We start from the raw sequence: 27,979 nt of genomic DNA, 5'->3' as shown, positions 1-27,979 counted from the left end.
CATGTAACAAAATTTCTCTTTTGGGAGGGAACTGTTTTTGTCAAGAAAACACTCTTACAGTAACTCAGCAAAGCTACAGCCTCAAGAAACTTTAAGTATTTCAGCAACTTAATGTCTGTAATAATCTGAATTATCCCACAATAACAGAACAGGGGTGAATGCTAATTTTATCTATATCCTTAAAAGTCAAAGTGATGTCCTGCTGACATGAGGCGCATAGTTATAACCTTCACAACAGTTTTAAGTCAACAAGTTTAATATACTTTATCTGTATGATGAACTGAGAGTGCTTTGTCTGAACATATGCTGGCTACAGCATATACCAGTGATTTAGCTCCTGAGCTCATTGTGTCCTGCTTTCCTAGAAAGGGATGTAATACATAAAGATGGGCCTCCAGTGGGCAGCTATTTCCTCACCCGCCCCACCAACTCCCTGCAAACAGTGAATCCTAGGAGAATTAGACACCCCTCCCCCACAATGTGAAATATTGAGAAACCAGAGATTCGAGGTTATTGGTGCTAAATCACCTTTTTGGCAATAAACTAAAGAGAAAAGTCCAACAACTCCTCTGCTGAAGCCTCTAAGGTACTGCACTCTCAATATCCTTAACTTGGTGGTATATATAGCTCAAATCTTGACTCTAAATGCTGCCTCAAATATCCTTCCAATAAATCTTCCTTTCCCTGCTTTTCCCACTTCTTTTGTGCTTTAGTGAACCAAAGCAGTTTATGCTGCTTGCAAGCAAAAAGTTATAAATTAATTTGGTGCTTTCAGGAAGTCAAATACTCTTTTGGGATTAAGTCTTTCATGATTTAAGGGCCTCCCCGGTGGGGCAGTGGTTGAGCGCTGGGTTGTGAAGCTGCCAGCAGCCTCTGCAGCGCCAGTTCAATCCCCGGTTGTCGTAAGAGGGTCCCACATGGTACGCAGACCTCTCCTGCCGCCCGCTGCTCACCTCAGCAGTGTACTTCATCACTCTGCCTGTTCTGCTCTCCCCTCTGGCTCTGGTGAATTCTCTCACCCTCCCACGCTTCTGACTGTACCCAGTGCTTGTTTAAATGAATGAATGAATGAATGAATGAATGAATAAATAAATAAATAAATCTTTTAAAAAAGTCTTTAATGATTTAAGTTTAAGCAGAAATGCAAGTTGTGTAAGCAGTCTTTTCTAGATTATCAAATTACAATTTAAGAGTTTATTTCTTGTATTTTAATACTTAAAATGTCAAACACTAGTTAACTCAAGTCTGAGTCAACATTCTCAACTGAAGCATTTGAACATTTAGCCTACTAGCAAGACTACCCAAGATATTTAGGTAATTTGGATTCTAGTTTGGGTCTATGCATGTAACTCTCTGCACAAAGATCTTGTATATTGTTATACACACTGATATCTCTTTATTACAGATTATTGCCAATAAAGTAATTTCACTGTTATTTTCTTCTTTACTACAACTTTATAGTCCTTGATTAGTTCAGTAAATTTTACCTTTTCCAATATAAAAACCTAGGTCTCCAAAAGAGATCATATTCCCACATCAGCTGTACAGTTAATTGTCCTACATTAGAAATTGATCTGAATTTATAAATTAGATCTGTGCCATAATTATGAATTAAGTCTGAAGATTGTACCTTTCAGCCAATTTTATCTACAAAGCTTTTTTCATTTTAATGTGAGCTTGTTAACTTTTACAAACTATAAATGGCAACTGCTTAAAGTCAATGAAATTAGAAATTGACAAGTTACTGTGAATGAAACTTTGTAATTCAGAAATAAACACATTCAAACTGAATACAAAAATGCAGTTGATGCGAATTATATTTTAGGACTACTGACTTTTTTTACACTATACTTTAAAAATATGAATTTAATTCCTTAGAACACAAAGGTTTGCTCAAGCATACCTCACTTTTTCATAACAACTTTTTTAAAGCTACTTACTAAATTCTCATTTCCATTTGTATTTTACTGACTGCATGGAAATATTAAGTACATTCAAAATTAAAATACCAAATTACTCTAGGCAATAGAAATGGAGATAGTCATTACTGCCTTTTATGAAAAACTGTACTGTTAAAATTGTTTCAAACAAGGTACCTCATTTTAATTAAAAAAAATTAAAATACCCAGCAACATTTGCCTCACATCAGTATCAAAATCAGTAGTTTTAAAAATTAACACACTTAGAAAACTTTACCCCATTAACATGATTCTATAGTTTTTACTGTTCAACTACAAATTTTTTAAAACAAAGACATGAAATTTCAGATACTTAAATGTGTAAAACAAATTTTTATGAATAATAAAACAATGTTTTCAGCAGCCAAGAAATTCTAAGATTAAACCTTTATTTTAATAAAATTTGTAATAATATCAAAATCAAGAAATCTCTACAATGTATATTATATAGAGAGAAAATTCAAGAGGAAAAATTTAAAGCAATTTCATTTTTTAAAAAAGATTGATGTATTTATGCATACAAGAACTGGGGTACAGGCCAGAGATGCGGGGGGGGGGGGAGGATTCACCAGAGACAGAGTGGGGAACAGAACAGGCAGACTGATTGATATACTCTGCTGAGGAGAGCAGCAGGCGAGACAGGAGAGGTCTGCTGTGCCATGTGTGTTTCTCTCTGGCCGGCCAGGGATTGACTGTGTGCTGCAGAGGCTGTGAATTGCTTCATAGTGTGGTGCTTAACCCCTTGTCCCACCATGGAGGCCCAGCAATTTCAATTTTACCAAACTCTATTTATTATATTTACATTATGAGACTAGTCTAGTATCACATTATACCAAAACTTTCACCTTCCTACCTAAAATTTTAAAATACATATGTATAAGTATTATTACTGTCTGATCTCTTCTATATCTGATTGATCTCAGACTCAGCATGATTTAAAGGGTCAACTGAAAAAAATAACTTTTTAAAAAAAAATTATTTATTTATACAAGCACTGGGGTACAGGCCAGAGGCGTGGGAGGGTGAGAGAATTCACCAGAGACACAGCAGGGAGCAGAACAGGCAGAGGACCGAATTACACTGCTGCGGGGAGCAGCGGGCTAAGACAGGAGAGGTCTGCCCGGCCATATGGGTTGCTCCACGACTGGCAGGTATCAAACCAGCGCTGCAAAGGCTGCGGACAGCTTCACAATGCTGCGCTCAACCACTGTGCCACCGGGAAGCTCCTCCTCACCCCCAAAATTACTTTCTTAAGGAAGAAAACTTGAGTTCCCTGACTCCTAACTTTAAAATGAAGTTAACATATTTGGTAAAGGCAAATGCAGAAAAAGCAGTGAGCAAAAATATGGCATGAAATATAATGCCTTACAGTTAAAATAAGAAATATAGGGGTTTCTCTGGTGGCGCAAGGGGTTAAGATGCAGTACTATGAAGCTGTCCGCAGCCATTGCAGCACCAGTTCGATCCCCGGCTGGGGAGGTGACTCACATGGTGCAGCAGACCTCTCCTGCCTTGCCCGCTGCTCCACTCAGCAGTGTATTTCAGTCAATCTGCCTGTTCTGTTCCCCACTCTGTCTCTGGTGAATCCTCTCACCACCCCCAAACCTCTGGCCTGTACACCAGTTCTTGTATGCATAAATAAATTAATCTTTAAAAATAAGAAATATACACAAGACTGCAGTTTTATCTGTACACCTTTACAACCCCAGCACAGTATCAAGACACCTATGCTCAGTAAATACTGGACATAAGTGATATCTCAAAAAAGATGTAAAGGGGCCCTCCCCAGTGGTACACGGGGTTAAGACACAGAACTATGAAACTATCTGTAGCCACTGCAGCAAGAGTTCGATCCTCTGCCAGGGAGCTACCCACATGGCTCAGCAGACCTCTGCTGTCTCGCCTGCTGCTCCCCTCAGCAGTGTATTTCAGTCTGCCTGTTCTGTCTCCCCCCATCCTCTCACCCCCCACCCCTGTACCTTTAGCCTGTACCCCAGTTCTTGTAATGCATAAATAAATCTTAAAAAAAAGGATGTAAAGGAACTTAATTCAACTTAATGCACAATCAGAAGTTACAAAAAACTAAGTGGGAATGGTACATGACAAAAGGGATTTTCCCTTTCTGCAAGTTTCACACCATTATTTTTTACCTTGAATGTCACCTAGTATGCATTCAGTATCACATTGCATGCACTCCATAAATCCCAGCTCCTTATCTTTCCCACTTTCTTTTACGCAGGAGACACACATAGAATGCTTTCTTCGATTAACATCAATTTTCATGAATATATCTGCATAAAACAAGTTATACCTGAATTTATAAATATTTTTAAAAATGCACTAACGGCACAAATCATTGGCAAATGCTATGGACTAAACGTATTCATATATTTAAGCCTAAACCCAGAAATGTGATGAGTGTGGCATTTGGAGATGAGACCTTTGGAAAATCAGGTATAGATGAGGTCATGAGGCTGCCCTCATGATGGGATTAGCACTTTATCAGAGGGGATGAAAACAGTGAGCAGACTCTTCCTTTCCCTCCCTCCCCCAACCTACCTAGCAGGTCCCATCTCAAGCCAGAAGTGAGCATCTACCCAGAACCCAACCAAAGGGGAACCTTGTTCTCAGAATTCCAGGCTCCATTACTGTGAGACAATAATTTCTATTGTTTAAGTCACCCAGTTTGTGATATTCTGTTACAGTAGTAGCTGAATCTAAGTCTGCACTTGTCCAGTATTTTGAAGGAAACAGTGACATGTATGTAATGATCAAAAATACAAATTCTGACCTCTAAGGAACCTAACTTAGTGGGTGAAAAATATTTATATTTAAACACCCATAATATTATGGTAAAATGGGGAGTACAGAAAGGCAAGATTGCAATCTTGTTTGAAAATCTGTATGCGTTTGTGAAATAAGGCCTATGTATAGCTGCCTCTATCCCAGGTTCCTGACCAGAACTACTAAAACCCTTGTAAAATAAGGGTAACTAACTAGGAGAATTTTTTTAATATTTAGCCTTTGATACCAGCTCCTAATACAGAGCTCCTAAATCCTTTGGAATTTCCTGGATAGAAACATCTTTTATTCGAATGAGGCAAATTCCTGGCAGGCTGCTAAATGGAGTTTTATCACCAGAAAGACCAAGTCAAAAGTAGAAGTTCAGAACTTTCGGTCCTATTCCCTATTTTCCAGTTAGGGGGGAGAGCCAAGAAAAGGAGTTAATCATCAGCTATGCATACGTGGTTAAGTCTCTGGGGGGTGGGGTAGGGCTCAAAGAGCTTATAGGCTGATGATGAATAAGAATGCATCTGCTCACAGAGAGGATGGTGCATTCCAAACTACACAGGGAAAGAAGTTTCTATGCTTAGGACCCTTCTGGAACTCATCCTATGCATCACACCTTCACCTGAATGTTCATTTTTATCTTTCATATCTCATGTAATAAACTGGTAATGTAGTAAGTAAACTGTTTTCCTGACTTTTCTGAGCCACTCCAGATAATTAATGGGCCCAGAGGATGGCACTGTAGAAACCTCTAATTGTTAGCCTGCTAGGCAGAGCATGGACTTGTGACTGTCATCTAAAGAGGGAGGGCGGCTGTCTTGTGCGAATACGTTTCTATGGAACTTGTGAGATGTGATGCTAACTCGAAGTTGATACTGTCAGAACTGAAGTGTAAGATTCAGTTGGTATCACAAAACTGCCTGGTTTGGGAGGAACCTAGTTTCAAAGTGTTGTGTGAGAGTGAAGGAGAGAGTTTTTAGTTTTCCTAAATAAAACTTCCAGTAAAAGGCAAAACATTTTTCTTTCATCTTTACTGAAAATCAAGAGAACACTTACAACAGACTATTCCTGTTAGGTAAATAGTATGTATTTCTCAAAATAAGATTTCCAAGTTTCTCAAATAGAATTCTGAAAGGTGATCTAGAATCTTTGGTTATAGAATCTGACTGAAATACACTGCTGAGGGGAGTAGCGGGTGAGACATGAGAGAGGTCTGCTGAGCCATGTGGGTCAACTCCCTGGCCAGTGCTGAGACTTAACCCCTTGTACTACCACAGAGGCCATAAGAGGATTTTATGACATTCCTGAGAGCTCAGTATTCAGTCAATCTAAGAGTAGATTGTGGATTTTTTTTCAAACTTTTTTGTTATAACCTATTTCTGTAAATAGATCATGACTATATTGCAAAAATATTTTAGAAGGACAAGATTGCAAATACAATCATAAAAACTGAAGATATTGTCCGTATTTTGTATTTGAAGTCTCATATACTAGCAAATGACTATTTGTTTTTGAAGTGTGATTTAAAACACAATATACATCCAGAAGTAAAATTCAACCCACCCATCATTACCATCTTTTTTTAAACAACTTGCTGCCCGAGACCCAAATTATTGCTAACACATATTCCTAAAACAAAATGCATTCCTTTATTTTTTTTTTTTTAAAGATTTTTTTTTTTTAATAGAGGCATGTTTTTTTTTTTATTTATTTGTTTATACATGCACTGGGTACAGTCAGAAGCGCAGGAGGGTGAAAGAATTCACCAGAGCCAGAATGGGGAGCAGAGCAGGCAGAAGGACCAAAGTACACTGCTGAGGGGAGCAGTGGGCGGCAGGAGAGGTCTGCGCGCCATGTGGGACCCTCCTCCGGTGGCTGGGGAGCAGCCGGGGATCGAACCAGCGCCACAGAGGCCGCGGGCAGCTTCGCAACCCAGCGCTCTACCGCTGCGCCACCTGGGAGGCCCCAAAATGCATTCCTTTAGAGGCAATTTCATCATACCAACTTTATTATTTCTGTTAACAAAAATCTAGCAATAAACTGAAAAAGAAGCAATAGCTTAATAAATGAATAAAACAAAATACTACAAATGGCAGTAAATAAAGGGAAAGATGCTGGCACAAAATAAAAGCAAATTAACATCAGGTACCATTTCACCTACTATATTTTCATATTTATAAGTCTAATGTCCAATGCTAACACTGGTACAGAAATTCATAAGAATTTCATATGAAATTTTCATAATTTCATAAAAGTATAAGTTGAAATTTTTTGAAAAATATTTGGGAAGGCAAGATCTATCAAGGTAATAATGCATGTAAGTTTCAACCCATAAATCCCATTCTGATATCTCTAGCAATGTAAATATGCTCAATTAAGCATTAACTGAATTGTTTATAACTGTAAACAACCTAAAGAATCATCAGAAAGGACAAGTTAAATAAATTACAGTACACCCAAAGCAATGGAATGTTATGAACCTACAGAAACAATGAGGGAAACATTTGTGTTTTAATAAGAAATATTAAATACGGCCAGTAACAAAAGATAAAAACTGCAGAAGTCTAATACTATGGGTTTTCCAAGTATAATTAACATATACATACATATATAATCATAGAAAATTCTGTTAAGAATATACAAGAAACAGACTAACAGTAGTTTAGATTTTTTCCTTGTGAGCACCTTTATAGTAAACATAAGCTTATCTAAAGCAGATTTCCATAATCTTTGTACATGAGCTTTTTACATTATGATGACAAAATTCTATAATTCATTAAAGTCAAACTTCTCCTTAACCAAAGTGGAGATGTAAATAGAAAAATTATGCATATGACATTCTTCATATTTAAGAAAATTACAAATTACATAAGACTGTAAGTTCTAAAAACAAAAATTTACTGCCTGTCCTTCTACAATGTTTTTTCAGAAGTTAATTTTTTTAAATAACTACAGATTTGACCCCATTGATTTGTCAGTCTAGAGCAACTAAGATAGTAAAACCAAATACTACAAGCAGGATATTATAGGTAGGATAAATAATGTAACAAAGTATCAAACCTGGGGCCTCCCTGGTGGCCCAAGAGGTTAAGTCTCAGTGTTATGAAGCTATCAGCAGCCACTGCAGCATGAGTTTGATCCCAGGCCAGGGAGCTAAGCCACATGGCCCAGCAGACCTCTCCTGTCTCACCTGCTGTTCCCCTCAGTAGTGTATTTCAGTACATACTCGGTTCTGCTCCCTGCTCTGTCTCTGGTGAATCCTCTCACTGTCCTACCCCCCACACCTCTGGCCTACACCCCAGTGCTTTTATGTATAAATAAGTAAAATAAATCTTAAAAAAAAAAAAAAAAGGCTCACAAACTAGTCTCATCATCTTTATGTTTCAAATTCATGCCTCTGCAAAACTACAATTACTGAAAGTTTTCAGCCTTTGAGCTCCCTGGAAAATATTCAAAATTGCAAATGTATGAGTACATCATTCACCTACCTTTCCTTAGTGACCCTTCCAGTTAAATATCTCCCAACATAGCTTTTCTTAAATCATCAACCACCAGTCCTACCCTTCCCACACTTGATATAAGCCCCATCTCTCCCCTCTACTGCCTCCCACCCCAAACTATGGTATCACTGCTTAGTAGGTACATGAGGTCTGGCTTAGATAAAAAGCATGAATATTTCAAGAAACCACAGAATAATAATGATAAATTCCTACCAAATGCATAGCTTCAAATTCTAATAGCAATTTTGAAAGGATCCTCAGACTCAGGAAAGATGTGGGAAGACAACCTAACAATTGGTGAGAGGTATTGAGAGGTATATGAAGGTACAAGTTATGAGAGAGGACCTGAAATCAGTAAGTCTGAGTTGTCACTTACCAGTTGCACAATCTTAGGCAAACAAGTTTTGTAACCCTCAGTATCCTCACTTTGAAAAAGAAGAGACCCACTCCAAGAGTAATGGTATAAACATTCAACTGAGTAGGCATACGAAACATGATAGTGTCTGGCACAAAAATCAATGTTCCTATCACATACAAGAAAAAATAACATTAGGAGAATAAAAATTTAAAGGGTCAAAAATACTCATGAGGTTCTAGCCCCTGCAGGGATTCTCGACAAGTCCTAGGGAGACAGAAAGAATAGTACAATATACTGCATCCTTGAGAGGGCTGAAGTCAGATTTAGTTATAGGAAAGAAACAAATTTTGGCAAACAAAATGCTCAGTCATAAGCATAAAGAAGCCTGATGAAACTTAGGGAAGTTTTGGAAGAAATCAAAGTAACTAGTCAATATGTTTTCACTCATATGAATTCATTTTAGTATGTGACATAATTTTTATATATCAAAACTGGCATTAGATAAATGTCATTTTACTACTTAATAGTAAAATGGGGTGTGAGAGGATTCATCAGAGACAGAATGGGGAGCAAAACAGGCGAATCTACTGAAATACACTGCTAAGGGGAGCAGCAGGAGAGACAGGAGGTCTGTTGTACCATATGTGGATTAGCTCCCTGGCAGGGGATCTAACTCAGGGGATCTAACTCAGGCCGGGGATCTAACTCAGGCTGCAGGGTGACAGACAGGGCTGAGACCTAACACCTAAGCTACCAGGGAGGCCTCTCATTAGGTATTTTTAAAGTGTAATGATTTCACAGGCAAATGTATTAAATGAAAAATATCAGATATTTTCCTTTTCACCTAAATTTTTAATTAAGCTTTTTGCTGGAACAAAAAACTGATTTAGGAAGACAGTAAGATAAACAGACATACACACTCACTCATTCACTCATCCAATAATGAACTTCCCTATCAGAAAGGTAAAGGTCTACAGTTTACAAAACACAGGAAAGTCACAGTAAATTCTGGACCATCAAGTGCTTTTTACTATGAGATGTTCTTAAGTACCAAGTTGTTTTGAAGTACCAAGTTTTTGACAGGCTTCCAGTAATATTCCATAAGCATTATAAACTGATACATTCATTGCAGACACAAATAGATTAAAGAACAAAAACAAAAAACCAACCATTCTGCAAACCTTTGTGTTCTAATGAGTTAAGTCTAACACTGTTGCATCTTTCTCATCCAATGGTTCTCAATTGTTTTTACTGTCTCCAAACCATTCTAATACCTATGCAGCATACTCCCAACAGTTAACATTTTTCACCATCAGCAAACATTTTTAACATCAATCACAATGACCACATTCCATTCTCCACCCTTAATCACTATTGCTGCAATACCACCCCAAGGAACTAGTGTTAACAACAGAGACTCCTATAAGCTAGAAGCTACCTTGGAGATCAAATATTACAGTCCTTCAGTTAGTATCTGAGGAAACTGGGGCCTATTACAACATACAGTTTAAGTGACTAATAATAGAGACTATGCACTGACTCTGGCCCTGGCTCTGCACTTCAGTGAGGCCATAGCATGGGCAGGGTCTAGAAATTTGAGCTCCAGAAAGACTGATGTAGTGTCTATAAGGACTGTGTAACAAGGTCTGTGCTAAGTATAAACTAGGAGGACACCATTGAGGACCTTAAGAGGCCCATAGAAGTAACAACCAACACCTATTGGGATAAGATTGTCTTACAGAAGTGGCACATGAATGTCAAGGATAACATGTCACTAGGGGACTACTAAATCCATAATGGGATGAAACTAGAGCTTAATTACCAATAGAACAGAGTTCCTCCCTCCTGCCCATTTCTCCTACCCTCATTGGTATGGATGCTTGCTTTTATAATGTTAATAAAAACGCAGAAAGTAAAATAAATGAGTAACAAATAAGAGAGACTAAAATAATTTATTAGTTACCTCGGAGAACGGGCTCATCACTCAGTATGTGCCAGTTACTCTGTTAAATACTTTTTATCTATTTAACTCACTGAATTCCCCACAATATTACTTTAGATAGATTTTACTTTATTATCCACTTTTACATATAAGGAAATTAAGGCATAGAGAAATCAGGCTTCGTAACTAGCAAGTAGTAGGCAGTAGAGTTGTAAATTCAAATCAAGTCCATCTTGTACTCTCCTAACTCAAATCACAGTTCCTTCAACGTGATTAAGTACCTAGACTTGTTTCTTGAGACAAGTTTACTGCATATCCCCAACATGCACACAATTCTAATTTTTGCTCCCTCCCAAATTTAGTATCTACAGCTATATATTTCTACTTATTCAAATCTTCACAATAGCTGAGGCAACTATAGGGTGTAAACACTATTTTTCATGTGACACAAGCAGCACAGGAATAATTTGCCCAATTTCACAGAGAAGTTATCAAGCTAAATTCAGAACTCAATCCATGCTTCTTCCACAAATGACATTAATTCCTGACACCACAGATCTCACACAAAATAGGGGGCCAGCCAGCTTCTAGTAAAAATCTGAACTGAATATGGAAAATATGAGCTTACTTGGGCACCAAAGAGACTGCAGATTTGAAATGTTAATTCTAGTCAGAAAATTGGCAAGTCTAGTTTCCAAACCATCGATTTTGTGCAGTATACATGACACATCAGATTTACAGAATGATATGAAAGAAATGAAACAAGCTATAACTTTCTTCAAACATTAATAATTGCAGTTACTGGAACATTAAGAAGCAAAAGAGTGTCGATTTAACCAGTACTTACAGATAATCTACTTTGCTTCCACTGTATTCCAATATGATGATGGTACTTAAGAGGACTTTAGGTAGCACAAAATTAATTCAGTTATATATTTTAGTATGTAAAGATTTTAAAGTGACTTAGAAAGCTATAATTAATGCAACAAGTCAATACTTTCTGACCTTATGACAACATTAGGGGGAAAAATTAACAGTGATAATACTTCTGAGAAAGGACAATATGATGACCTCTATCTGTAATATTTTTACATTTTTTAAAAGATGTGGGGGAAAAAAGTTAGCTGACAGAGAAATAATTATACAGATGATAAGAAAGGGACAAAATCACAAAGCTAGTATGAGACTGACAATTTAGAAATAATGTTGACTACTATATTAAAGTCCCTCCCTTAAGAAACCTACGAGTGAGGGGGAAACCCCACAGAAGGAGCTAACAGTCTAATGAATTTAAGGAGATTTCTTTAATTTGTAATAATGCAGGTCTTAACTGTTATGACTACTTATAAGTGACCTTACTTTTATATACTTACTGATATGTCAAAATTGCTGAAAATAAAGAACCTGACAACAAGCAGAAAAAGCAAACTCAGTATAAGCATTATTAATGTTACAACTATGCTAAGCTTTCCAGGCATTATCTACTCATACTGCAAAGCTTTTAGTCTCATTTTTACTTAATAGGAACTTTTAAAGTTTTCCTAAAAAGTGTAATTCTGAAAGAATGGCAGTGGTGTTAGTTTCACCTCTCCAAAACCCCATATATATCAGACAAGTATAGATAGAAAAGCCAAAAGGCCAACAAATAAAACATGTATAACAAACCAGCTAAGGTTAATCTCACAAACTCCAAAAAAAAAAAAGGTGAGAAAAAACTGACAGTTACATGACCTGTACATTATCAGGATTCGTAAAAGCAGAACAAAACCATGGCACACCAGAAGGACTCAGGAACAGACAGACCACAAAATAACCACAAATAATCATGGCAGGCCAATTTGAAAATAGCAGCTGAAAGTGAAATGGGTAGTGAGTGAACAGAATTAAGAGCCCAAAGAGAGAAGCAGTCTTACTTACTCCCACGAACTCACTCTCAAGAGTGGCCCACCAGAAATTCCCTCAAGTGCTGACCCCACAATAAGAAATCACAGAAAAACAAGATCCAAATACAAGTAGAACAAACCATGCAAATTTCAAAAACAAGTTGCCATGTTCTTAAACACTCCAAAAAAAAGAGTGCTCTGTGAAGTTAGAAAAGGTACTCTGCATCATGCCTCTTCCTCAAAGTTCAGAAAAGCTCATTTCATATAAAAATGAGTACCAGAGAAAGTACCAAAGTCAAATTTAATGTGAAGTTACAAGTAAAAAGGAGAATAAAGAGCAGAAAAGCATCCCTAAGGACAATGAAAGGAAGCTACTAAGATTTGTTCAAAAACAGATCAGAATTCTGTATCAAAATGACTGAGAAAAATGGTACAAATCAGAATTGGAGAAATTCAGAAAACAAAACAAAAAAAAAAAAAACAGACTTCATTAAAGAATCAAAAATAAAGGAAAAAATTACTTCTGAAATAAAGACAAAATGGGAAATACACAAGAACCAATGAATACAAATAATGCAGTAAGAGTCCTTCAAGGACAATTTTTAAAAATTGAAATGCAGTTATAAAATAAGGATACTGATGGTAGTGACTGTAAACCACAAGTCAGACTTATGTCCATGTATACAAAGAATTCTCAAAATCCAATAAGAAAACCAACCCCACTTTTCAAATGTGCAGATTTGAACAACTAATTTACCAAAGAAGGTATACAACTGCTTTTTGTATAGCAATTATACACACGATCAGATGCTCAACAACATTAGAGGAAAGCAAATTAAAAGCACTATGCAGTTTGGGCTTAATTAGAATGGAGAAAGAGAAAGCAAGAAAGAGAGAGAGAGAAGACTTAACCAAAGTGCTGGAAAGGATGTGGAAAAACTGATCTTAATTTCTACAATGCTGGTGGGAAACTATGAAAAACAGTTTGGCATTTTCTTTTTTTTTTTTTTTAAGATTTATTTATTTATGCATACAAGAGCTGGGGTACAGGCCAGAGATTGGGGGGGAGGGGTAAGAGGATTCACCAGAGACAGAGTGGGGAACAGAGCAGCCAGATTGACCAAAATGCACTGCTGAGGGGAGCGGCGGGCAAGTCAGGTCTGCCTTATTATGTGGGTTTCTCCCTGGCCAGCCAGGGATTGAACTCGTGCTACAGAGGCAATGGATTTCTTCATAGTGTGGTGCTAAACCCCTTGCGCCACCAGGGAGGCCCCATTATTAGTAGTATTCTTATACATTTGGGGTGTAATGTTAGACAGTCAATAATTAATTATGCATATCCTAAATCTGCCACTCCATGTGTCCTCAAGAACCAGGATTTTCGGGGCCTCCCTGATGGCGCAGCAGTTGAGCACTGGGTTGCAAAGGTGCCTGCAGCCTCTGTAATGCCAGTTTGATCCCCTGCCTCAGGGCGAGGGTCCCACAGGGTGTGCAGACCTCTCCTGCCGTGCCTGCTGCTCCCCTCAGCAGTGTACTTCATCAGTCTGCCTGCTCTGCTCTCTGCTCTGGTGAATTCTCTCACCCTCCCGCGCTTCTGACTGTACCCAGTGCTTGTATAAATATAAAAAAAAAAAAAAATCTTAAAAGGAAAAAAAAAAACCCCAGGATTTTCGGTGTGGGAGAAGTGGGAAAAAAAAAGTATGGTCCTGATTTTAAATTATAAGCAGCAGCATGAGTCATGAAAGATGTTTATCTAGTTCTATCCACCTAAGAGGCTACAAACAATGGCCAACTTGGTAATAAGTATCTCTAGCATGCAGGATGTAGACTTTAAACACCATTTCCCACTAAAAGAAAATAAGGGTTTCTAGAAATATGGTAGGCTCTAAGGTCTGTGGCAGGAAATGAGCTTATCTCCTATCAGAGAATAAAGCTAGGGTCAAGTCAAAAGACTTGGGTAATTACCTGGAAGAGGTTCCCACTGGCCAACGATGAGACAATCTGACCATCAAAAAAGAGTAACTGCAACTAAAACCCATCATATATGTTTAAACCTATGACCCATGGATGTTTAAATGAATAGTTAACATACCTATCACGTATGCTTTTGTTTACTCAGCACATAAACATATTTTGTATTAAGTCATAGACCATTATCTTTGGGAAAATGTTGCTTAAAGAAATGTCCCATTTTCAGGAGAAAGCACTTCAACGTAAAAACAACTTTTTGAAATGACCAGAAACAACTCGTTTGGGTTCTGCTTATAGATAGCGACAGACAGGAAGGACCAGTAATCTCCCACTTCATTAAGTTTAGTTTTCAATATCGTGGCATCTTTCCTAACTTCCTACATTAGATATTTACAGGTAATCCTTAATAGACTAGGAAGGAAAATTTTTCCCAGGTTCTTTAATTTTTGTGTACCTTTTCTCCTCAATTAAGAACCCATATTTATGATTCTGAAATCTCTCTAAAGCTAAAACACCCAAGTCATTTTTTTGAAATAAAAAACAGCCTTCACTGTTACTGATTTTCATCCATAAACAAAGTTTCATATATTTCGTCTGTTAATGATTTCTTGCTATAATGTGTCAAAGAAAATGAAAAAAAGAAGTATGAAAGTCTTATCTTAAGCAACCTATCCCTATACCAGAAATGTCTAAATTACTGTTTCAATTTTCATTCTATTACAATCATAGAAATTAGATGGAGCTCAGTTGAGCCATAAATGGATTACAGAAACTTCAAATTTCATTATCCAAAGTTAAGACATGTCCATGTTGATTAAAATAAAAGGCTATTTTTTTTTAAAGATTTATTTATGCACGCACAAACGGGGGTGTAAACCAGAGGTGTGGGGGGTGAGAGGATTCACCAGAGACAGAGTGGGGAGCAGAACAGGAGGACTGACTGAGATACTAAATGAAACTAAATGTATTAACACCAGCCGCCTGAACAATAAATTTTGAAACAGTTTCCAAACACCATAAAGACTAACACCACCAAGTCATTTTAGTATAAAATATGCTTAGCAAATATATGATCATTTAATGGGGGAAGGGTCTTATTTAAGTCCTGTAGCAGGTCAAAATTATCTAGAAAACTTAAATTTCCTTAGCCACCTGGTAATTTAGTCACAAATTAAAGTTATTAAATTTAATAATTACAAAGTTATTAAAAAGCTTTCTTTTAGAAATCTTCAACTTCATAGTCATAGTATTTAAATATAATTTATCAAAAAGAGATGGCATTTTATACAAACCTGATAAGCTGAATAAAAGAAAGTAAGTATCTCCAAATAGTTGGGTATAATCTTGTGTATCAAAATTTTGAAAATGAAATGTTTTTTACCCTTGAAGAGGGATAGAGATGAATACATTTAGAACAACTAGCAATTCAAATGAAAGAGACTATGTAATTCAGAGGCAATTTAAGGGTTCCATTTTTAAACTGTAATAAACAGAAACACATCACAGCAACATCCATAAGTTGACTGGCAATTTTAATTAAGCACTAAGGCAGTAGTTCAGCCATTCTACATCACCATTAAACCTACAACCACAAGCGCATCATGTGGAAAATGAACATTTGCTAATAAAGCCAAAGAAAGTATACATTACCTGTTGAAACTTACTTTTATTAGTACTCAGAATTTTAAAAACAGGCAAGAATTAGGGGAACCAAAGCAAACTCCACTTATTAATAAACATTGCACCCCAAGAAACCTTTGCAAGGTTTCCTTGCCTGCTACAAGGAAATCTCCAAAGCTGTGCTGCGCTCTATACTTAGAGTGTGAAAATAATTCCTGACACACACACAGTACACACACAAAATGAACTAGAATGTTCATTTTGAAAGCAGTCCTAACTTCATAGTGTAAGTTTCAGATTTACAACATTTGGAAATAAACCTAGAAAAATACTAAGCATATGTAACAAGTTAGTTATCCTAGAAAGTTTACAGGACACGCAAAACTGTAACATCTGGAATTTGTCAGATAATCACCCTGAATTCTCAAGAGAATAAATACAAGTGACACTTCAAACACCACATATGTAAATATAACAACAAAAGGTTGGATGCAGAACAGAATGAGAAAAAAACAACAAAAGAATTTGAAACAAAGTCATAAAATTCTGGGAATAAACCTGTTTGTTATGACCAAAAGGGTCATAATGGAAGAGACGTTTTCTTTCTTTTTCTGGCTGTCTTGGAATAATAGATTCTAAGTGTGCCAAAGCACAGATATAAAAATAAAAATTTAACTTTTAAAATTCATTAGAGTATGCATAAAGTAAACGAAGTATATGCAATCAGAGATGCTTTAAATGACTGGGGTTGTACAGTTTATTAGATGGCATAGTCAATTCTTTCCTAAGCAATTCTGAATGATACATAGGTTTATAACATCGAGTATGTTTATAACTCACATTGTTTCTCCAGTCTTGGCTACATGACAAAGAAACTGATCCAGGACAGGACAAACTTCCTTTTTCCCCCTCTTCTCAAAATCTAGATAAGAAAGAAAAGTTATGGGGTATTTTTTAAAGTCCACCATCAACCATTTTGCATTCCCTCTAAAAACAAACTTTCCTCCCAGTCTTTTCTCATATTAAGAAGCAATTTTAAAAAGTAGGCATCTCCAGTCCCACTGTTAGGTTCCCCTGCCAATATGTCACCCTCTTCACAGGTAACGAGAACCCTCCTAAAGGGGGCACTCCACTTCTCTCCAAACCATTATTACTCCAATGTTCCTCAAAAGTGTGATCTGGAGGAACACTAACATCACATTCGTCTGAGAATCCAGTGAAAACAGACCCTAGCCCCCGACTCTAACAAATTAAGTTCATAAATCTGCGTTTTTAAATACACCAGTAACCTGATGTAGCCGTCCCCAAATAATCCTGAATGTCAAAGCATAATTCTCGAAACGCCTAAATCACGCTATTCTAAGTTTGAGAATCACTGTTTTTCAAGCCTGTTGCTTGAAAGGTGAGCAATCAAGACTAGTGAAGACGACCACCTTGGAACTGGGGCGCGTGGGAGAATGACTTCAGAAACCCTGAAAAAGGCTCCCTGAGACACTTAAAAGTTGCTCTGCTGCCCCCTCCCCCCACCAAAACCTTTTACTTTTCTCTCACCCCGACGCCCGGCGTGCGGGGGCACCACCGAGAACTGAGCCCGCCTAGGAGCGGGCGGCGGGCCCACGACCCGTCCCTGAAGGCTAGGGAAAGGGGCCAGGGCCCCAGGAGAGCGTCCCCGGCTCCCCTCCCCCAGCCCAGACGCCAGCGGCCGACACAAAGCCCAGAGTGGGGCGGGAGTGAGCTGCCCACAGGGCTCCCCGCCCCTGGGGAGCTGGGAGGGGGATGGGAGCCGAGGAAGCGCGCCCCGCCGCCCGGCCCCCACCCTCGGGGCCCCCGCCCCGAAAGGAGAGGTGAGAGGGCCGCGGAGGGGATGGACGGAGGGAGAGGGGGCCGCTACCCCCACCTTTTAGCGCCTCATGCAGTCTCTCGACGTCCATGGCTTCCCGGAGTCCCTCGCAGCCGCCGCCTCCCTCCGCGGGTTTCCCGGGGACCGGAACGCCTCCCCCCACCCCCCCGACGCCCTCCCCCTCCCTCGCACACACTACGGCACGCAGGCGACCGGGGGGGCACCGAAGGGAGCCGGGGGAAGCGAGCGACAGAGCGAGACCGAGAGAGCGAACACCTCCCCGAGCCGCTACCACCAGCCCTCCAACATGGCGCCCGGCACGTCACCGCGCGCACGCTCCCCGCCGCCGTCCGCGCGCCCGCCGGGAGCCCGAGAGCGCGTGCGCGGGAAGGCGTGCCGCGGGGGCGGTGCCGGAGGTCAGGCCGGCGGCGGCCTGTCTCCTCCCATCTGCGGGCAGACCCCGAGCCTGCGCCCGGCCGCGCCGCGCCGGAGCCCGGGCGTTCCAAGCTGGATCGTGGAAGCCGACCCACTAGGTTTCAGTCCCTGCCAGTTACTGATTGAGTGATCTGGGCAGTTTACTGAGCCTCGTTTTCCAGCTGTACAATGAGGGTACGAGTGCCGACCACCGTGTACAGTTGTGAGAATTAAGTGAGATTATGCGGACACAGCAGTCAGAGTAGGCATTTAAAAACACTCAGCATCGCGAATGATCGTAGCATATCTCCTCACTTGAACCCAACGTTTTTCAGAATAATCCAACCTCGTAGAGAAAAGCAAAGCGAATAGCAAGCTGATTAAATGCTCAGGGCTAGAGCCAGGTAGATTCAACGCTCAACTTAAATTTGCTCCCTCTGTAACCTGAGACCTCAGTTTCCTCATCTACAAAATGGGGATTTGTAAAACTGTGGTTAGGCTTAAGTGAAATGGCTAAAATGAAACACTGAGCATAGAACTTATAAGTACTCGGTTAACTTGGCTGCTATTTTTATAATCATTACAATTTTGATGGCATGAAATAGTACCAGGGAGTTAGAGTGAGCGCGGACCTCTCCTGCCTTGACATTTTACATATGGAAAAACTGAGGTAGAGGGCTAGTTCGCCAAAATGGTTCCAGAACTCAGCGCCTCTGGCTCCCAGCCATTGTGTGCATAGCTTTATCTTCCCTTGTCTGTGAGTTTTCCAAGGAGAAGGTACTGAATTGGCCACCTCTTCACAAAGCCTAGCGACAAATCCAAATCCATGAAAGGGAAGGGGTGCTGGGGGCGGGCGGGGAGGTTATTTCTTGATTTGTCTTAGAAGGACGCAAATTTGGACACAACTATTAAGTTAGAATTAAATACAATTTAAATTCAATTCCCGCTTTCTTCAATAAAATTCACTTCCTCAGTCCACTAGCTGCATTTCACATGTGGTTAGTGGCCTCGCTATTATACAGCATAGATGAGGAAAATTCCATTACCAAAAAAGGTCTCTTGGAACTTTCTGTTAGAGAACATATCATAGTAATTTCTTCCACCTTGCTTTGTCAGCTCTTTGCTTAGAGATACCTTCACGTCCAAAGACTGGTTAAAGTCCTTAACAGGAGGCAAAGTACACACATCAGTGACAGCCTAAGGGAGTCAGGGAAAGTTTCCTGAAGGATGAACTGTGTAGACTGAGACCTGAATTATAAGAAGATAGCCAAGTGAAGTGGAGAGGAGGAACTTTCAAACAGAAAAACCATGGTTGCACAGGCCTTGAAATGAGAGAGAAGAGCCAGGTGACTTCTGAAGAGTCTTAAGAAATTTGGTCTGACTTAAACTGAGAATACATGAGGTGGAGAGGCGAGAGATGAGGCTGAAGAATTATTTCCTTTGGGCTCATTTCTTCCTTCTTCCTTGGTGTCCTTCTCTAGCAAGCATGCCTATGTCTATGATTACAAGAGCCTCTTATTAGGCATGTTGTCATAAGGACATTTTGGTCAGTGACTAACCAATCACATACACTGCCGTGCTTCTGATATGCAGACTAGATGTGTAGTAGGCTATTACTACATCTAGGTTTGTGTAATTACTCTCTAGATGTTTGCATGACAAACTCATCTAACTACATGTTTCTCAGAAGGGACACGTGACTATAATAATTCCCTTGGAGGCAAACAATATAAATGTGACAGCCAGCCTCCAAGATTGCCCTTCAAGAATCACCTCCTGGGATTTATGCTTTTAGTATGTAATCTCCTCCCACATGGAATCAGAGCTGGTTTGTGTGACTAATAAGAGTATGGCAGAAGGCATGGTGCTTGACTTCTAATATTAGTTCATAAAAACCAGAGCAGCTTCTGCCTTAGGCTCTTGTATTGCTCCTTCTGGAGAAAACTAGCTGCCATGTCATGAGAACACTGGAGCAGCCCATTGGAAAGATCCAAAAAGAGAAGACAAGAGACCCTGGAAGTGTGTCCTCCAACCCTAAAAATCCTTCAGATGACTGCAGTCCCCACTAGCATCTGGAATACAACTTTGTGACAGATAGCAAGCCAGAATCGCCAATCAGATAGCAAGCCAGAGTCGCTTCTCAATTCCTCATGCACAGGAATCTATGAAACATAAACGTTTATAGTAGCTTTATACACCCAAATTCTGGAATAAATTGTAAGACAGCAAATGAGGATAGTGCAGCCAATAAGAATATCAGTATCAGTTAGTGTTTATAAGTATTTCTACATGTCTGGCATTCTTCTAAGCACTTTCCAAAAATATCTAATTTAATCCTTGCAAAAATCCTATGAGGTAGGTGATAGTATTGGCTCCACTTAATAGACAACTGAGGAATAAAGAGATGAATTCCCCAAGGTCATACTACACAAACAGGTAACTGATCCATGATTCCAACTTAGCTTCAGAGCCCCCAAATACTTTCTTGTCCTCAAGAAGCATGCATAATAGGGCCTCCCTGGTGGTGCATGGGATTAAGCACAGCACTGTGAAGCTATCCACAACCTCTGCAGCACCAGTTTGATCCCCAGCCAGCCAGGGAGCAACCCACATGACGTAGCAGATCTCTCCTGTCTTGCCCGCTGCTCCCCTCAGCAGTGTATTTCAGTCGGTCTGCCTGTTCTGTTCCCCACTCTGTCTCTGGTGAATCTACCACTGCCCCCACACCTCTGGCCTGTACTCCAGTTCTTGTATGCATAAATAAATAAATATTTTAAAAAAAGAATTACAAAAATGATATTTGTAATTTTGTTTCCTATTTTTTTCTTTTTTTTTTTTTAAGATTGATTTATTTATGCATACAAGAACTGGAGTACAGGCCAGAGGTGTGAGGGCGGTGGTAGATTCACCAGAGACAGAGTAGGGAACAGAACAGGCAGACTGACTGAAATACACTGCTGAGGGGAGCAGCGGGCGAGGCAGAAGAGGTCTGCTGTGCCACGTAGGTCAGCTCCCTGGCCTGGGATGGAACTCATGCTGCAGTGACTGGCAATAGCTTGATAGAGCTGAGACTTTAACCCCTGCGCCACCAGGGAGGCCCCTATTTCTTTTGATATAATTTCATGTTAATAAAAAAAGTTGCACTTACAGTACAGAGAACATTTTTTTTCTAAACCATTTGAAATTAAGTTGTCCAGTAAATATCCCAAAGCCCCTAAAAACTTCAGTATGTAATTCCTTCAAGGACACTCCATTACATAATCATAATACTATCAAGATCAGGAATAGTATTAATGTTACCTCCCTCCATCTGAATCCTCAGACCTCATTTAAATTATACCAATTGACTCAGTGACGTCTTTATAGATGGATCCAGTCCAGGATCATGTTTTGCCTATAGTTGTTATGTCTCTTTTGTCTCCTTCAGGCTGTGAGAGTTCCCAGTCTTTCCTTGACTTCCATTACCTCCATCTTATTAAAACTTATAATTGTTCACAACCCTTCATTGGGGTTTGTGTGACATTTCCTTCTTTTTTTTAAGATTTATTTTTATTTATGCATACAAGAGCTGGGGTACAAGCCAGCGGTGCAGGGGTGAGGGTTGTGTGTGTGTTTGTGAGAGGATTCATCAGAGATAGAGCGGGGAACAGAACAGGCAGGTTGACCGAAGTACACTGCTGAGGGGAGCAGCGGGCGAGACAGGAGAGGTCTGCTGCGCCATGTGGGTTGCTCCCTGGCTGGCAGGGGATCTGCAGAGGCTGGGGGTTGCTGCATAAGTTACGTTTTAACCCCTTGCACCACCAGGGAGGCCTAATATTTCCTTCTTACTAAAACCAGGTGATGCATCTCTGGCAGGAATCGTTGAGGGCATGTTGTGTTTTTATTCCAGCTTAGTGGGTGGCCCACAATTTCAATTTTTCCCATTACTGATGAAGTTCATTTTGATCCAAGATTTAGCGAGTGTCTGACAGATTTCTCCTCTGTAAGATTGCTTATTTCCTCTTTGTAATTGTATTTGTTTCCTGTGGCTGCTGTAACAAGTTACCACAAACTAAGTGGCTTAAAACAACAGAAACTTATTCTCTCACAGTCATGAAGAACAGAAATTGGAGATCAAGGATGCATCACCTGTGGAAGCTCTCAGGAAGCATCCAGTTTCAGTCTTGTCCAGCTTCTGTGACTGTGAGTGCTCCTTGACTTGTGGTGGGGTCACTTAGATGTGTACTTTGTCTTCTGTCTGCCAAGTCTCCGTTGACCTTACTCTTAAAAAAACACTACTTATTAGACTAAGGGCCCAGTCTAAGGCCATACCACATGATCAGATGAGATACCAAGATCTCTCGTCCTATCTTGGAAGCAAAGCAGGGTCAAGCCTGGTTAGTACTTGGTGGGGAGAATTAGGACCTATCTAGATGATCCAGGATGATCTCCCTAGCTTAGGATCTTTGACTTAAATAGATCCACTTTTTTTTTTTTCAAACAAGGTTTTTCCAATATATTTGCAGATTCTAAGGATGAGGACATAAACATATCACTTTCAACCCACTATATTAATTAAAAGATTTTTGTAGGGAGGGAATTTGAGACTATGTAAATATCCTATTTCTCATCAAACATTCAGTATCTAGTTTTCACATCCATTAGTGTCTCTTGGCTGAATTAATTATAACTATGATGTTTGCCAAATGTAAAAGGAATGCATTCTAACTTAAGTGTTACCTAATTCATTCTTTAAAGTTGGTATTAGTTTGGACTCATGGACTCCTATTTGGTTCAATGGGTTATGATATATTACTCTCATTATTTGCTTTTATACCTAAATTGTCCTAGAGTTGGCCAGTGGGTTCTTTCAGTTGGTTTCTACATCCTTTTGAAATGTTCTTATCGATCTTGGGGTACTTTACAAAATGGGTAAAGTACTCCAGGGTCATCTGCATCTGCATCTTCACTGCTCTAATCCTGGAATTAGTTACTTTTAAAAGAAGTTCTGATTTTTTTTTTTTTTTTTTTTTTTTTTACTGGAGAGTGCTTTTGAGGAGCCTGGATGAGATTGTTAGGGTGTTTATAGCCATTGCAATGTCATTGTTCCTAGGCCCTATGAGCAGACAGAACTAGAGAATATATACATGAATGTGTATACATATATTCATACATCTCTTTATCGTTTGTATATGTCATCTATCTACTATCCACCTACCATCTCTCTCCCTCTTAAACTATGAGTTCACAGCTTCCAATTCAAATCCAGCACTGAAGGACTCATTCTAGTTTTCTTCCTTCTCAAATGTATAACTCTCTAATAGTAAAGAACCTGGTTACCATTATCCTCAATATATTTATTTATTGGCTTAATCTCCCTGGGGAGCAACTGACCCCTTACTAAAAAACACCAGTCTCTTTCTCGCCTCTCTCGTACTATGCTTCTCTATACCAGATGGCTTTCTCCCACCTACCACAGGTTCCTCTTTTTTCTATCACATGTGACTTGTTTAGAGTGAATTATTCTGAAAGGAAGGATAAAATTGTTAACATTTATAATCATAGTGGTAGTAAGAAAAGTAATCTTTAATGCCTCAAATAACTGCTAAATAATATTTCATAAAGCAACTCAATACCCACCACAGCAACATTATTGTTAGAGGGTGCAACACTGTTGACAGCTGGGGCTGGAGTTCTGGCCTGCAGGCTGCTGCTGGTGTGGCAGGCCCTGTTAGAGGAACAGTGAAGAACCACCTCCCAGACAGTTGATGATGCTCACAGCCAACTCGATGGAAAAATGTGGAGCTTTTGGACTGCACTACCCAGATTTCTCCAACAGGGGTTGTTGGGAGCTAGGGGTGGAACTGAGCTGCCATGTTGATTGTAAACACAAAATTGCTCCCACTCTTTTTTCCCACTTGCTTCTGAGTGCACCTGACGTCATCTGCAAGTGAGACAGACGTCATTAGGCTGTTTCCTGTCTATTTATAAACTTTGTTTCCCCTATTTCTTCCCTATCTCCTTTTTTTTTTTAAAGATTTTATTTATTTATTTATTTATACACGCACTGGGCACAGTCAGAAGCGCGGGAGGGTGAAAGAATTCACCAGAGCCTGAGTGGGGAGCAGAACAGGCAGACGATGAAATACACTGCTGAGGGGAGCAGCGGGCGTGGCAGGAGAGCTCTGTCATGCCATGTGGGACCCTCACCTGGAACTGGGGATCAAACCAGCGATGCAGAGGCTGCGGGCAGCTTCAAAGCCCAGCGCTCAACTGCTGCGCCACCAGGGGAGGCCCCCTATCTCCTTTTTTAAATGTAAATAAATCCTCTTTATTTCTCTCTGTGTCCTGCATTCTTAAGTAAGCAGATGAGAGCTCATGAACTGGGTCATCCCTGGTCACTGACCCTCCCCCAACCCCTTGCCCTGTTTCATGGTCAGTTTTCTGTCTGTCTTTCCAGATTTTTACTAGGTGTTCACATGTGTCACCTGTATTATTATAACAGCTTCCAACACCTCTCCTGACCTCTTGCTTCCTACAATTTATTTTCAACATGGCAGTCAGGGGCCTTTTAAGTAGATCAGACCATGTTTGCCATTACTCAAAACCATGCAGTTGCTCCACATTGTACCTAGAGTGTACCATGGGGGGGTCACACTTGTGTCCGGTGGGCATTATCTGCCACTCCCTCTTACTCTAATCCCATTTCCTGCCCTTCTTAACCTGCTCCAACTTCGGTCTCCATGATATAGCTCTTCCTTCCACCTGGATCTCTCCTCCTTGGAAACCCCATGCTACCCCTTCTCTCCCTCAGCACCACCTGTCAGTGAGGGCCACACTGAGCAATCTCCTCATTTATAAAATAGAGATAGTATTCACCTCATAAAAGGCTGAGATTCTGGAGTTGTGTCCAGCAAAACTTTTATTAAGATTTTTATTATGGGCCTCCCCGGTGGCGCAGCGGTTGAGCGCTGGGTTGCGAAGCTGCCCGCAGCCTCTGCAGTGCCGGTTCAATCCCCGGCTGCTCCCCGGCCACCAGAGGAGGGTCCCACATGGCGCGCAGACCTCTCCTGCCGCCCGCTGCTCCCCTCAGCAGTGTACTTCGGTCCTTCTGCCTGCTCTGCTCCCCGCTCTGGCTCTGGTGAATTCTCTCACCCTCCCGTACTTCTGACTGTATCCAGTACTTGTATAAAATAAATAAAGAAATCTTAAAAAAAAAAAAAAAAGTTAATTTCTAAAAAAAAAAAAAAAAAAAAAAGATTTTTATTATTTCTACTACCTGTTCTGCTCCTGCTGCTACTACTAAAATAAGCTTTTTTTTTTTAAAGATTTATTTTTTTACATTTATGCATACAAGAATGGGGTATAGGCCAGAGATGTGGGGGGGGGGTGAGAGGATTCACCAGATAGAGTGGGGAACAGAACAGGTGGATTAACTGAAACACACTGCTGAGGGGAGCAGCGGGCGAGACAAGAGAGGTCTGCTGTTCTGTGTGGGTAGATCCCTGGCTGGGGATCGAACTGGTGTTGCAGTGGCTGCCAATTGCTTGATAGCTTGATAGCTCTGTCTTTAACCCCTGCCAATAGCTTCATAGTGCTGAGACTTAACCCCTTGCACCACCACGGAAGCCCATAAAATAAGGTTCTTTGTACCTATTGTAAAACTATTTTTCTAGGAAAGCAACTGCTGGATAGGCGATTTTTTTCCTTTAATGTGACATAACAATACTGTTTAGATTGCAAGAGTTCATTTTCTTACCACATCTACCATCAGGTATCCAGTAAGCACCTGCTACCAGCCAATCAACCCTTTGACCCATTCCCACTCTCCTCCTTCCCTGCTGGCATTCTGTTGTCATAATCCAAGGGTTTGTTTTGTTTTCTTTTTATTCCACAAAGGAGTAAAATTATATGGTATCTATCTTTCTCCTTCTGACTTATTTCATTTAGAATAACTCTTCCATGAACCATCCCTGTTTTCCCAAATTGATAGGGGTGAGAGAGGGGGAGACGACCGAGTAGGACCCTATGCATGGTATAGAAATGTATAACAAAGCTGCACACACATATCGTTTATGGCCTGCCTGCCATAGGACACAAAGAATGAGCCCAAGGACACATCAGGAGGAGTATGAGGAGCCAGCGCTATCAGAAGACCAGATTCAGCACACTAGGACACCCTTGACACCAGGTGTCCGGGAGACAATAGGAGTTCTGGGCGCTGGACAGCACAAGCTCCTGGCAGCAGTGAAGGTCTGCTTAGTGCTGAACAATTGTCTTTGTTCAATGCACAATAAAAAGCCTTCGGGAAATGAAATGTTAAAATGGTTTCTTTATTTTTTAAATTTTATTTGTTTATACAAGCACTGGGTACAGTCAGAAGTACAGGAGGGTAAGAGAATTCACCAGAGCCGGGAACAGAACAGGCAGATGGACCAAAGTACACTGCTGAGGGGAGCAGCGGGCAGCAGGAGAGGTCTGCGTGCCGTGTGGGACCCTCGCCAGTGGCCGGGGATCGAACTGGCACTGCAGAGGCTGTGGGTGGCTTCACAGCCCAGTGCTCAACTGCTGTGCCACCGGGGAAGCCCTAAAATGGTTTCTTATAGAACACCTTAAAGGTGTTAATCCCCCTGTCTTCCAGATTGCTGTCTGTCTGATTAAAGCACACCTTAAAGACTCAATTCCTGTCTCTATTTTATTGGCATTTAGTGGTGTCAGGTGGCCTGAGAGCCAGTGTTCCAGTTATAAACTGGCAAATTTTCATCTTTATGACTGAGCATATATATTCCATTGTGTATATATACCACAACTTCCTTATCCAATACATATCCTATATATATTCACAACTTATTCATCTGTTGTTGAGCACTTGAGGTGTTTCTATATCTTGACTATTGTGAATAATGCTGCAATGAACATAGGAGTTCATGTGTCTTTTTGAGCTAGTATATTCATCTTTGAGTAAACACCCAGAAGTGGGATTACTGCATCATATAATGATAGTTCCATTTTTAATTGTCTGAGGAATCTCTATACTTTTCCATACTGGGTACATCAATTTACATTCCTACTGAAGTGCATGAGGATTCATTTATCTTCCACATTCTCATCAACATTTATTATTTCTTGTCTTTTGATAATGGCCATTCTAACCAGTGTGAGGTGAAATGTCCCTGGTTTTGATTTGCATTTCCCTAATGATGAATGATATAGAACATCTTTTCATGTGTCTGTTGGTCATTTGTGTATCTTCTTAGGTGAAGTGTCTGTTTAGATCTCTTACTCATACAAATCAGATCATATATTTTCATTTATGTATTTTGGATATTAGCCCCTTGCCTGACATATGGTTTGCAAATATCTGCTCCCATTCAGTAGGCTACCTTCCTCTCCCCTCCAATACTTTATTAGTTACCACTAGGCTGTCTCCTGCTAGGTGGGCTCCAGAGAAGGGGGTCACCATTTACCTGTTCTCAGGTGGGAGTATGAGAAGACCTTGACCGACCCCTCAGGGTAATAGAATGTGGGATTTGAAGGGGCAGGTCCAGCCATTCTTGAGTCAGCACAGGGTACCCAGGCAGGGACACAGGTAGGGGCCTAGAGCCAACCTTACCATCCATGTATTAGCCTACTTGTGTTTGGAGAAGCAATCTTGCTGTAAGACACATTGGACTTGATTGTGTTGCTGCCTGGCTGGAAGCCATGACTTCCCAATGGCTCATCA

The 27,979-nt window shown here is 40.2% G+C and overlaps 1 protein-coding gene and 1 long non-coding RNA gene across 5 annotated transcripts in view; one reads left to right on the top strand and one right to left on the bottom strand.

Annotated features, from left to right (window-relative positions):
• PPP4R2 (protein phosphatase 4 regulatory subunit 2) overlaps positions 1 to 18,165 on the bottom strand; it is a 47,887-nt gene extending 29,722 nt beyond the window's left edge. The window contains exons 1-2 of one of the 4 annotated variants that reach the window (XM_037492864.2): positions 17,920 to 18,165; positions 16,863 to 16,944 (exon numbers count right to left, since the gene is read on the bottom strand). In XM_037492864.2, coding sequence (XP_037348761.1) covers positions 16,863 to 16,944; positions 17,920 to 17,953 — 116 coding nt within the window. In that variant the 5' untranslated portion in view covers positions 17,954 to 18,165. Of the gene's footprint in view, positions 1 to 4,108; positions 4,277 to 4,517; positions 4,771 to 16,862; positions 16,945 to 17,919 lie in introns of those variants that run through there. The other 3 variants (XM_054695526.1, XM_054695525.1, XM_054695527.1) reach the window with 3 other exon arrangements.
• Positions 17,832 to 26,514, top strand: LOC119231198 (uncharacterized). Its single transcript, XR_005121890.1, has 3 exons — positions 17,832 to 17,866; positions 22,367 to 22,458; positions 26,349 to 26,514. It is a non-coding gene; the product is annotated as an uncharacterized LOC119231198 (long non-coding RNA).
• Positions 26,515 to 27,979: the final 1,465 nt, after the last annotated feature.

This window comes from Talpa occidentalis, unplaced genomic scaffold (assembly GCF_014898055.3).
Source record: "Talpa occidentalis isolate TD23 unplaced genomic scaffold, MPIMG_talOcc4v2.1 talOcc4.10, whole genome shotgun sequence".
Lineage (NCBI taxonomy): Eukaryota > Metazoa > Chordata > Mammalia > Eulipotyphla > Talpidae > Talpa > Talpa occidentalis.
The sequence above is the reverse complement of the archived record's forward strand: the minus strand, read 5'-3'. Positions and strand labels throughout refer to the sequence as shown.